At 52.2% G+C, this 11087-nt stretch overlaps 5 protein-coding genes across 5 annotated transcripts; 4 read left to right on the plus strand and 1 right to left on the minus strand.

The window, feature by feature from the left end:
• Window positions 1-1043: 1043 nt before the first annotated feature.
• On the plus strand, window positions 1044-2448 carry P174DRAFT_431992 (S8 family peptidase; the record flags this gene model as incomplete). The annotated part of the gene is made up of 4 exons (XM_024825725.1): window positions 1044-1367; window positions 1425-1869; window positions 1935-2023; window positions 2095-2448. 4 exons carry the CDS (start codon window positions 1044-1046, stop codon window positions 2446-2448), a joined length of 1212 nt encoding a protein of 403 aa, XP_024681198.1.
• A 628-nt stretch (window positions 2449-3076) lies between these two features.
• P174DRAFT_204379 (putative MFS multidrug transporter) lies at window positions 3077-5030 on the plus strand. The gene is made up of 5 exons (XM_024821329.1): window positions 3077-3441; window positions 3499-3520; window positions 3581-3654; window positions 3744-4073; window positions 4133-5030. The coding sequence occupies exons 1-5, from the start codon at window positions 3230-3232 to the stop codon at window positions 4773-4775; spliced, it is 1281 nt and encodes a 426-aa protein (XP_024681199.1). The 5' UTR covers window positions 3077-3229; the 3' UTR covers window positions 4776-5030.
• Window positions 5031-5435: 405 nt separating this feature from the next.
• On the plus strand, window positions 5436-8275 carry P174DRAFT_408299 (glutathione S-transferase family protein). Its single transcript, XM_024824168.1, has 7 exons — window positions 5436-6321; window positions 6392-6974; window positions 7205-7335; window positions 7392-7569; window positions 7635-7718; window positions 7773-8118; window positions 8167-8275. The coding sequence occupies exons 1-7, from the start codon at window positions 5576-5578 to the stop codon at window positions 8226-8228; spliced, it is 2130 nt and encodes a 709-aa protein (XP_024681200.1). The 5' UTR covers window positions 5436-5575; the 3' UTR covers window positions 8229-8275.
• P174DRAFT_204474 (uncharacterized protein) lies at window positions 8232-9500 on the minus strand. The gene is made up of 3 exons (XM_024821330.1): window positions 9270-9500; window positions 9043-9158; window positions 8232-8979 (listed from the first exon to the last, which is right to left on the minus strand). The coding sequence occupies exons 1-3, from the start codon at window positions 9333-9335 to the stop codon at window positions 8322-8324; spliced, it is 840 nt and encodes a 279-aa protein (XP_024681201.1). The 5' UTR covers window positions 9336-9500; the 3' UTR covers window positions 8232-8321.
• Window positions 9501-9691: 191 nt separating this feature from the next.
• Window positions 9692-10299, plus strand: P174DRAFT_421656 (uncharacterized protein; the record flags this gene model as incomplete). The annotated part of the gene is made up of 3 exons (XM_024824967.1): window positions 9692-9701; window positions 9808-10158; window positions 10247-10299. 3 exons carry the CDS (start codon window positions 9692-9694, stop codon window positions 10297-10299), a joined length of 414 nt encoding a protein of 137 aa, XP_024681202.1.
• Between the last annotated feature and the right edge of the window lie 788 nt (window positions 10300-11087).

Genomic DNA, 11087 nt, shown 5'->3' on the forward strand with positions numbered 1-11087 from the left:
AGTAAGACCACATGCGCGCACGTATGATATATGTGTGCTACCATCGTCCATAAAGCGAGCCGGTGAGATTCCAAGAGAAACAGTATCTACGCGTCGTACAGGGCTCAATACTAAGGCTGTCTGCTACAAGACAGCACCGCTGGGCTGCTTGATTAGCATTTACTGGGCCTCCAGTCTAATGCAAACGTTATTAAGATCTGCAGGCCCATTAAGCATGTCATCAGGCGCTTTTCCCCCTCTTGCCAAGCTCATGCGAATGGGTCCCGTCTAGGGGGACCCTGGCTCGCCGTTATCAGACTGAGCCACCTAGTCAATATCCTTATCTCCAATGCGTGCAGAAATGCCAAGGAGGAAATCGCGTGAGATTGCCAAGTACCCTGGTAGGGTAACATCCGTCTCTGCAGACGAATCGTTTGACCCTTCCTCCCCGAGGCTTTGCCCGTGGGACGGACCTCAGTCGGCACAATGGCGTGAGGAGTCGCTGAGGAAGCCAAGAAAAAGACATATTACCTTCCGTAAGCAGAATGTTAGGCGCGAGAGCATTCATGGGCGCTATTTGCGCATGTAATGAGAGAATTCTCTTGTGCTCGGGGCGTTCTTGCACGAATCAGCGGCCTCAATTACTGTTCTCCTTGGTCAACGTCCTCTTTCTGATGACCCATCGATTTCCTGTCCCGGACTCGGTCATGTCGAATTGATGAAGATCATATCCGTCATCTGCATAGTTCATCTCTTCTCACGCTCTCCGCATGGCACTATCTGGCTCTCCGACGGTGTGCGATGCAGAGTTGCAATGTTACCCTGTTAGTTCCCACTGCACTCTGCGGATCACTTCCGGAATGTCTCCCTTCTCGTCTCGCGGTGGTGACTGGGAAATGCAGAGGCATGAAAATGGCACAAGTGCTGAAGAACATGAACGGAACACGAAGAGAGACAAAGTTATAAATACCTGCCTGTCCTCCAGAGATCTGTGTCCATCAGACCATTCAGTCCAACATCTCCCAGCCTGATCCGGTATCCAAAGTCTTCTCGGTGTCTTCGCCATGCATTCTATCAAACGCACTTTGCTGCTCCTTGGAGCTGTCCTGCCAGCCGTGTTTGGCGCGCCTGTCCAGGAAACTCGTCGTGGTGCTCAGAAGATTCCTGGCAAGTACATCGTGACCTTCAAGCCGGGCACCGACGCAGCTACCATTGAGTCTCACACTCTTTGGGCCACTGATCTCCACAAACGCAACCTGGAGCGTCGTGATGCTACCATCGGTGATACTCCCGTTGGTATCGAGAAGAACTACAAGATCAAGGATTTCGCCGCCTACGCCGGCTCCTTCGATGATGCTACCATCGAGGAAATCCGCAAGAGCGCAGATGTCAGTACTCTTCAGAACTCCAGCACTTCATGAGGTCAGTGACTTACAAGCGCACAGGTTGCCCATGTCGAGGAGGACCAAATCTGGTACATTGACGCCTTGACCACTCAAAGGGGCGCCCCATGGGGTCTGGGCAGCATTTCCCACAAGGGACAAGCAAGCACCGACTACATCTACGACACCAGCGCCGGCGCTGGCACCTATGCCTACGTTGTCGACACTGGCATCAATGTCAACCACGTCGAGTTCGAGGGCCGCGCATCGCTGGCATACAACGCCGCTGGTGGCAGCCATGTTGACAGCGTCGGCCACGGAACCCACGTTGCTGGTACCATTGGCGGCAAGACCTACGGAGTGGCCAAGAAGACCAACCTTCTGTCCGTCAAGGTCTTCCAGGGCGAGTCCTCTAGCACCTCCATCATTCTTGACGGTTTCAACTGGGCTGCCAACGACATTGTGAGCAAGGGTCGTACTAAGAAGGCGGCGATCAACATGAGTCTTGGTAAGATGGACCGTCTTGCTCGTTCGATTGGATTGGAAGTAACGGCTGCTGATGGATAATGACAGGCGGTGGTTACTCTTATGCCTTCAACAACGCTGTTGAGAACGCTTTCAGTGAAGGTGTCCTTTCTGTCGTCGCTGCTGGAAACGAGAACGTATGTATCCCCGCCTTGGAAAACTTACAAATGAACATTGCAAGTTTAGTCGGACTAACATGCCGTGCCAGACTGATGCTTCGAACACAAGCCCTGCTTCCGCTCCTAACGCTTTGACTGTTGCTGCGATCAACAGGAGCAACGCCCGCGCCTCCTTCTCCAACTATGGCTCCGTTGTCGACATCTTCGCTCCCGGTCAGGATATCCTTTCTGCCTGGATTGGCTCCACCACTGCCACCAACACTATCTCTGGTACTTCCATGGCCACTCCCCACATTGTTGGCCTGTCCGTTTACTTGATGGGTCTCGAGAACCTCTCTGGCCCTGCTGCCGTGACCTCTCGCATCAAGCAGCTGGCCACCAGTGGTGTTGTCACCGGTACTCAGGGCAGCCCCAACAAGCTTGCTTACAATGGCAATGCTTAAGCTTATGCCGAAGGGCCGATGGTTGACAGACTGCGCAGGGCGAGTCTTAACCGATGGATGATTGGAAGAGTAGGCGGGCGCGGAGGATGTTTTCCGCAGTTGATGAATCGAATGAGTCCTAAGTTACATAACAAAGCAATGGAATGATTTGCGTGATTTGATGTCTGACCCTGTAAGCAAACAATCTTTTATTCGGCTTGCCTGCAAGTCGAAAAAAATCTAATAATACGAGATGGGACGGATGGAAATCACACTTCAACTATGTCGGCTAAAGTAAGTTACCCACCACCCGCCTACAATGTCTTTCGCTCCAGCTGACGTTACGCTCACATCCTCGTACATTACGCTCAAGGACACGACGCAAAATTGCCGATGACGAACAGTGCGACGAGCGTGCCAAGGAAATGGCAAGAGCATATCCATCCGCGAGGAATGTTGATCGTGATGAACCTTCCGACCTTCCAAATGAAGCATGCTAATGGCCCACACTCACACGACGAGAGCCGGGTATCCTTGCTCAGGGCCCAATGAACAGCTCGATATCGATAGGCTCAGGAATGCGCATTGAGAGAGCGCTTACCTCATGAGAAAGGTGTCGCATACCTCCCTAGAAGCCTGCTCTGAAGATAGCAACATCCTGCTCGTACGTCGTATCCCTGGCTCGGGGTGCTCTGATCTGAAGCCCTTCAAATGTGTCTAGCTCTCATGGATGTATCTCGTTCACGAGCTCCTTTGCACCTGAATCTTGAATTGGGTATTCCTATGACTTGATCTCTTCCTGATGCAGGCCACGATCGCGATCTCCGACGAGAAGCTGAGCCCGTTGAGCAACCCGGACTCGCTGCAGTTCCATCTTTCCCAATATGGGCTGAAAATGACCACCGACGAGCTTTATGTCCAATGGGCAATAGGCAACCGTCGACATCCCCGAAATTGGGATGTTTCTCGGAAGGTCTATGATATCAGCCTGATCTTCTTCCTCGAGTTCTTCACGTATGTGCCTGTCTGTCTGGGATAATGCTATCTGTGCTAATCTGAAGAGCGTATCAGAACAGCTGTTAGCACTTCTGGTGTATGTTTCCTTCAAGCACTTGTTTACCAGACCATCGACTTATCCTGATCATCTACCTAGTCAACCGCCGCCGGAGCTGCAGCTGCTGAATATAGCTTGGAGAAGACAAAATCCATCTTCATATTCGTATCAGTGTTCGTTACCTGCCTCGCCTTCTCAGGCATTCCAAGCCATTTGTGACAGTGGATGTGCTCGCACGGGTGTCATTATTGACGCGCAATAGATATCTTCTAGGGCAAGCATTCGGTGGTATCCTGTTCCCGCCCTACTCTGAAGCTTTCGGACGCAAGAAGCTCTACATCATCAGCACAGCGTTGTACAGTATCAGCTGTCTCGTCGTAGCCGCCGTTCCTTCACTTTCTGGTGCGGTTGTGGGCCGCTTCGTCAGTGGGTTTTTATCGGCGATTCCCACCACTGTGGTAATAGGCAGTATCGAGGATATGTTCAACGCTCGCGACCGGGTTTGGATGGTATGTATCTGGGCCGTAACAAGCAACTTGGGTCTCATCGTGGGGCCAGTTTTGAGCATCTACATAGTTGCAGATCTGGACTGGTAAGCGTTGCTTGACGGTGGATGGCCGAGAGAGTGCTGCTAACGGACGGGCTTCAAAGGCGTTGGCTATTTTACATTGCGGCCATCGTAACAGGTCTCCTTACCTTCCTCCTTCTTACCATCCGGGAATCCCGCCCGTCGCTTTTGCTGGCAAGAGAAGTTGCACAGCTCCGCAAGGCGTCAAAGGTGGAGTCGCTGGAAGGAGTGAACCCAGATCATACACCGGATCTGCATAGCTTTGCGCGGCTTGCACTATCTCGGCCTGTACTTCTTTTCTTCACCGAACCTATCGTGTTCATAGTGTCTTTGATAAGCGCAATCTCAATTGCACTGGTTTATCTTTTCACGGAAGCATTGCCTCCCATCTATGAATCCTTTGATTTCAGCCCCCGACAAGCCAGTTTACCCTTCATCGCTATCGGTGTTGGGCTTAGTCTTGGCTTGCTGACTCGCTGCCTTGACCTGTACATCATCGACCAACGCCAGCAGCAGGGCCGCGTCCTGCTCCCCGAGCACAAGCTGCTGGGTCTCTGGCTTGGAGCTCCTATCCTCGCGGGCGGGCTATGGGTCTTCGCCTGGACCATTCCCCCGGCTGTGGAAGACTTGCATTGGAGCGTATCCGTGATTGCGCTGTTGTTGGTCGGATACTCGCTGACCGAGTTAGACTATGTCCTTGGGGCTATCTCACTGACAGCTATCTAAGCTACGCGTCGAGTGGGTTCTCAGCCCTCAGTTTCCTCCGATCGATCCTGTCGGCTGTCTTTCCGTTAGTCTCGCCCCATCTGTTCTCAGCTCTAGGCGCAAATCTTGCTGTGACCGTGCTGGCGGCCATCGCAACTATCTTCTGCATTGTTCCGCCCCTGTTCACGCGATACGGCGAGAAGCTTCGGGCCCGCAGTGCGTTCGCCAAGCAGAGTTTAACCATGTATCGTCAGTATAGTGTTGACGAGAATGGATATTGATGTGTCGAGTCGCGAGGAGCGTCGCTATTGGACGCCAATCAGCACATCAAGCACTGGACCTGAAGGCGGCAGAAGGAGGCTGATATAGGTCAAACAAAGATCGACTGGAATTTTCTTTTGACATGAGACAAATAACGTGGAGCTGTTTTGTTGATATGAACTGTCAATTGTAGAGCTGACTAGTTTGCTGGTCGGTTTCCCTGTCACAATATCCGATAGTTGCTTTTTCTTTTTCCGAGCTGTTTGATTTCACCGTGACAACAGATTCGGTGGAGTCCCACAAATGGGAAGTGAAATCAAAGCCATTGCGCAGTTATTGATAGAGGCAGGTATAAATGTAGATTCATCCTCTGTGGGATGTCTTGAGTAACTTCGCAGCAATATAATTTCTCCGTCATATTTATCACTAGTATCAGCTCTCCACATCCACACGCCGCTTCAACCTCCCCACCAATTCCCCTTCCGCTCCTCCAAAAGCAGCACTCGACATGATCCAGACTCACTAATCCCGCCTTCGTGCTTTGATGTTCCGCTCGAGACATGGACGGCCCGGATCTTCAGCGATTCCGCGTCGACTCTCACACTTCTGACGAACAGCCCCGATCGCTGTCGTCCCTGGCAGGCGACGCGTCCGCATTAGCTGCAACCCAACAGCAACATCACCGGTCACATACACAAGAGCTTGCAGATCCCCAGGACGCGCGGTCGCTTCAGACTCTGCAGTCTGTGCTTGAACAGTCCGACCTCCACCTCCATCATCCGCAGGAGCAGCGGCACCATCAAAATGCGGGTCATCCGCTCAATTCACCGGCTTCTATGCGGTCGTCGCGGCCTGGCGAGTCGGTTAACACCGAGCTGATATCTGCTCAACAGTTTAACGAGAAGCTGCACACCTACCACCAGATATCCCGCCAGGCGTTCTCAGGTAGCCTCTCGGATGGTCAGCAGATGCAATCCTGTTCAGCTCACGGCGGCGATCAAGATGCACACCACGAGCAGGTCCTGTCGCAAGTACGTTCAGATCTTGCGAATACCGCTGTCGAGTGTGATGGTAATGGCGCCGACGATGATACGCACATGCGCAACACCGGCTTGCAAGTATCGCCGCCCTTTCCGCACCATTTGCAGCTACAGCCGCAAAGCGATGGCTACTCTGTGGCCCCGGAGCTCTCGAAACAGGATGGTTGTCTGAAAGACATGAAACTGGTCCCTGATCCTCCGGACCTTGAATACTGGAGGGAGAAGCTATTCAACGTGGACGAGACGATCACCTTGACTGAAGACCAGTACGTCTACGCGGTTTTAATCGAATTGCAATCCCAAACCGAATCATCTGACCACTTGCCCTACAACTAGATTCCGAACCTACTTCCCCCACGTCGACAACGTCTACTCCCACCGCTCCACACAACGCTACAAGCGCAAACCCTTCGTCTCCCACTACTGGGACTGTAGGCTCAAAGGCCGCCCGCCCGGCACCCCCAAATCCGACGACCCGAACAAGAAGAAGCGGAAACGCACCGCCCGACAGCGAGACCTCTGCGACGTCAAAATCAAAATCACCGAATACTTCCCCGGGTACGGGATGGCTGCTGTATCGGACTTTGTCGCCAACGGGTCCGAGACGTCCTTTCCTTCCTCGGAGTTTCTGCCCAGCGTGAACTCGTTGTTTCATGACTCGTCGGCCTTGGGCCAGAGGAGGGACAGTCAGCCGTTCGGTGTGCTCACGCCAAATCCGACCTTACCTGAGGGTCATCCCGGAGCGAATGGGGAGAGATTCTTCACGATCCAGCGGGTCAATGGCAATGGTGCGAATGGGAAGAATGACGGGGTGGGCGGGGGCCATCGGCATACGTTGGAAGAGAGCGACCGGGTCAAGAAAAATAGTGTTCAGCGCTATTTGCTGAAAGAGGCCAAGGAGAAGAAGAAGGTAGTCACAGTAAGTGCGATCTGTTTACTACCTTAGTTGTCAGACTTGCCCTGTGTAACTGTCATGCATTGGCGTATGTGATTCCGCTATTTACGTCACTGCTGGATGCCGGATAAAATGACATCCAGCTTCCCCGCTTGGCCCAGCTGGCTACAACTGAGACACATCCATGAGACGGTTGCTCGATTAAAAGACTCATTCCGGTTCAAATACCTCTTGAGACTAACCAAAAATTTAAGTCTAGAACGATGCCCTCCCAAAGTGAAGCCCAGCAAAAAACATACCACACCAAAGCTACTGGCTTAGCGGCCTTGACCGCTATAAATCATTCCAATGAGGCAGAACTCAAACTGTTCGGAAGTTGCTTCTGGTATGTCTGAGCATCGAGTATTTCAGCCGAGACCCAGCTAAACAAGCATATTCTAGTCCTTTTGTACAACGCGTTTGGATAGCCTTGGAAACCAAGGGTATCCCATATCAATATATCGAAGTAGATCCATATCAAAAACCTCAATCTCTATTGGAGGTGAACCCCAGAGGCCTGGTGCCAGCGTTGCGGCACGGTGACTGGGGATCGTATGAAAGCTCGGTTCTGCTCGAATATGTAGGTTTCAACCCACACATTCCTTTCTCACGGGGAGGCCGTCATCTCTAAACCAGGGTTTGCAGCTCGAAGATTTGGATGTTGCTCCACACCTTCTGCCGCCTGGCGACGCGAAGTTGCGAGCTCACTGTCGGCTCTGGACCGACCATGTAAGTATTGTGTGGTCCGACATTAGTTCCCAGACTAGGGCTGAATGGCTGCAGATCAATCGTCATATCGTGCCCAGCTTCTATAGGGTTCTCCAGGAACAGGAGGAACAAAAGCAGACGGCGAATATGCAGGAGCTCCAAGACGGTCTCAAGACGCTAATCACGGCTGCCAATCCCGAAGGTCCATTTTTCCTGGGACCGACCATCTCTTTTGTAGACGTCCAGATCGCCCCTTGGATCCTCCGCCTGAGCCGGGTGCTCAAACCGTACCGTGGCTGGCCAGACCCCGAGCCCGGAAGCCGGTGGGCCGCATGGGTTAATGCGATTGAGGCCAATGAGCATGTCAAGGCGACAACTAGCTCGGACGAACTGTACCTCGACAGTTATGAGCGATATGCCCGTGAGTATACAATCATGCCGTGACTGGCAAAGAACTAACGTCCCCCAGAAAATCGACCCAATACGTCGCAGGTTGCAAACGCAATCAACTCCGGAAGGGGGTTGCCATGATGCTTCAGCGAGCAAGGGGTGGTCCTGTCACTAAAGACATATCCGGTGCGAATGACGCAAGGCTGCGCCCCCAGACGTCGCGACGTGCTGTGATCAAGTGGCCTTTGCGCCTCTGTGGCCTGCTCTGAAACCGCCTCGTCCACTGGCGTCTGGGCCTCTCGGACTACGAACGGGTTGCCGCGGAGATTGCGGCTGGTCATTCAATACCCGCTCGCCAGCTTGCTGTCTCTCCTTCTTCTGCATGTAGTTTGAATTGGGTTTGGAGGAATATCCGGGGTCAAAGAGCTGTTTTGACTTCGTCGAGGATGCAGAAGAGTCTCTCTTGTCTCTGTTGTTGTCTCTGCCATTGCCGCGGCTTTTCCCCTTCCCTCTGCCCTCAAACTGTCTGGGAGGAGTCGCGCTTCGTGGTGACGATGCACCCGAGGTGGTTGCAGACGGACTTCCAAACAGTCTCTCGCGCACTTCCTCATATTTCCGTTGTTTTTCTTCCAGGTTCTTCAGGGCAATGGCATGCCGTTCTTCTGGAGTCGGTTCTGGCCGTTTCTGGTCATCATCAGAGTCCTCCAGGCCTTCATTAGTCGCCAAACCGAGCCGACTAATTCCCGCAGTCGCTGAAGAAACTCCGCTGGACGATGACTGGCGCGTCATCAATTGAGGCGTGCGGCTGAGTACAGTTACTGCTGGTTTGAAATCCTGCTTTAAAGGGACATCGGAACGGGCCTCTAGGTAGTGGAAAGTTTGCGGAGATTCACTATCACATAATCAACACATAAATATTCAATTGAGATTGATAGTAGAGGGTGCATGCACGCACGCTTCGGCCCATAGCTGCCGGTTGAACTCAGCCTGTTGCGCCCTGCGCTGCGCCTTGGTGACTTTCGAGGATACCTTCTTCTCTGGAGGAGGAGGGTTTGGATCGTCGGCTAGTTTCTGTCCAGGAGAAATTTTCCGTCAGACGCTTCTTGTGAAGGTGACGAGCGGACCCATATGTAGAATGGTTCCGCAGGTCGGTAAGTCTGCTATTAGATATGGAAGACATACATCTGCCTGTTTTTCCCAGTCATCTTCCCAAGCGTCCGGGGAGTCAGCAGTAGGCTTTGCGCTCATATTCACACGGCGGGAAAGGAGTTAGATTTGGATTGACCACCGCAGCAGGGACGTAGCGACTAGTGAAGGTCTAGTGGTGTAGACGGAAGCAAAAAATGGGGCGAGAGACACCAATTCAGATCCAGCCCAATATGTCCATTGATAGCGGTCTTGTCTCGACAGTCGTTGCGTGAGAAAAAGAAAGTGAGCAGCAGCGGGGAAAGCCAGCGAAGACGGGAAAATCATTGTTGCTTGATTAGTTAAACCGCGGCGGAGCCTAGACGTCTCTACTCCGCCGACAGCTGCATCTATACCAACGATCACCGACTGTTTGCCAGCCTCATCTTCGTTTGTTGCGCTTCTGGAAATAAACTACGATGCCAACTGGTAAGTTTTGGGCTCAGATGTGTCCCCACCAGCCCTTTCATAACCCTACACCTCCGCACCCAGGACGTCTTAATAGCTGCACGGCTCGCTTGCTCACGAAACACAGATCTGGACGGCGACTCGCAAATGGCCTCATCCCCCGAATCTTCTGTCGGCTCGCCGGTGGGCTCCCGCACGCCTACGAACAACAATAGTCTCAATGACTCTAACTCAGGATTCGCTGGGGCTTCCGAACTATCCCCGCCAGGCTCGCAGACACAGAACTTCTCTGAAGTCACGGAGATGGCCGCACTCGAGAAGAACAGACCTTCAGATTTCTCGACACAGGTTGCTGGGCAGCAGCAACAACAACAGCAGCAGCAGCAAAGGCAACCCGGGGCACGGTGGATGAACAAACGGGCGGAGGAGGAGTACCAGCGAGCGATGGAGTATATCGTTGATAAGGACTTTAATCTGGGTAGGTTGAGTAACAGTGCATTACTTGCTCACTGACATGTTTCCTCTGGTACTTGTCATAGAGAACCGATGGCTAATGGTCTGCCTAGATGAGTTCGGTGACCCTTTCGATGACCGAGACATGGAGGAGCCGGTATTCTAGGGTTTGCGGTGAACCTACGGGGCCAATTTATCTCTCTCGTACTTAATGGAATTTTAAGAGACAGTAGTCTACGACCTTATGAGATATGCTTACCGGGTAAGGCCCAACTAGCCTGTTCATGTACTTCGACCACAATGGCTAACCAGTAAGCCAGAATTAAATGATATTCGCTGTGCCTCTTCTTGGAGATTTTTGTTGTCATTAGACGACCTCCATTAATTCAATGCCGAAATTTTAAGTAGCCCTTCGTTCGGTGGTATTCACTGTCTGGCAGTGAGCATGAACAACGCAACTTCCGTACCTAAGCTCAGGTTTGACGCTGTCGGGAAAGCCTCGTTTGAGACTCGGATGTGGATCCAGTAGATAAAGGCAGTGGTGTTCTAGTCAATAGCCTCATTCAGCATTGCGAAAACAATCTCTCCTTGACTTGGTTGCTTTCCAGTGATATATAGTCATATCATGCAGAGCTGAAAGCAAGCACCTCGGACAATGACAAGCCTGCTCCTGTCATGAATACAACGAGTGTAGTGTGTCGTAGCATAGAGTCAAGTAGATAAGACCACGGCTGAATTCCCTGACTTATAACAGTCGTGCTGGTTATCCGTTTCCTCAACAAGATTCAAGTGCTGGAAGGACGCCGTGCTGTGCTGCTGTCCGGCCTCCTAGTGTATCAAGGCATAAGAGGGTCCATCTTTTCGTTGTCACCTCTACATGAAGTACAAGATGGTCAAGTCACCCATGGTATGGAATAGGAAGAGAGATCCAATCCATATCCAGTGAACCTCAGC

Source organism: Aspergillus novofumigatus, assembly GCF_002847465.1.
Source record: "Aspergillus novofumigatus IBT 16806 chromosome Unknown P174scaffold_5, whole genome shotgun sequence".
Classification (NCBI taxonomy): domain Eukaryota; kingdom Fungi; phylum Ascomycota; class Eurotiomycetes; order Eurotiales; family Aspergillaceae; genus Aspergillus; species Aspergillus novofumigatus.

Excerpts from the sequence above, each read along its gene's own strand:
- P174DRAFT_204379 (XM_024821329.1), top strand. The coding sequence starts at position 3,230 with ATGCAGGCCACGATCGCGATCTCCGACGAGAAGCTGAGCCCGTTGAGC. Across the intron at positions 3,442-3,498 it reads TTCTTCCTCGAGTTCTTCAC|AACAGCTGTTAGCACTTCTG; the intron begins GTATGTGCCTGT and ends AGAGCGTATCAG. Across the intron at positions 3,521-3,580 it reads CAGCTGTTAGCACTTCTGGT|TCAACCGCCGCCGGAGCTGC; the intron begins GTATGTTTCCTT and ends TCATCTACCTAG.
- P174DRAFT_408299 (XM_024824168.1), top strand. The coding sequence starts at position 5,576 with ATGGACGGCCCGGATCTTCAGCGATTCCGCGTCGACTCTCACACTTCT. Across the intron at positions 6,322-6,391 it reads ATCACCTTGACTGAAGACCA|ATTCCGAACCTACTTCCCCC; the intron begins GTACGTCTACGC and ends CCCTACAACTAG. Across the intron at positions 7,719-7,772 it reads GTCGGCTCTGGACCGACCAT|ATCAATCGTCATATCGTGCC; the intron begins GTAAGTATTGTG and ends GAATGGCTGCAG.
- P174DRAFT_204474 (XM_024821330.1), bottom strand. The coding sequence starts at position 9,335 with ATGAGCGCAAAGCCTACTGCTGACTCCCCGGACGCTTGGGAAGATGAC. Across the intron at positions 9,159-9,269 it reads ACTGGGAAAAACAGGCAGAT|AAACTAGCCGACGATCCAAA; the intron begins GTATGTCTTCCA and ends TCTCCTGGACAG. Across the intron at positions 8,980-9,042 it reads CGGCAGCTATGGGCCGAAGC|TGAATCTCCGCAAACTTTCC; the intron begins GTGCGTGCATGC and ends ATTATGTGATAG.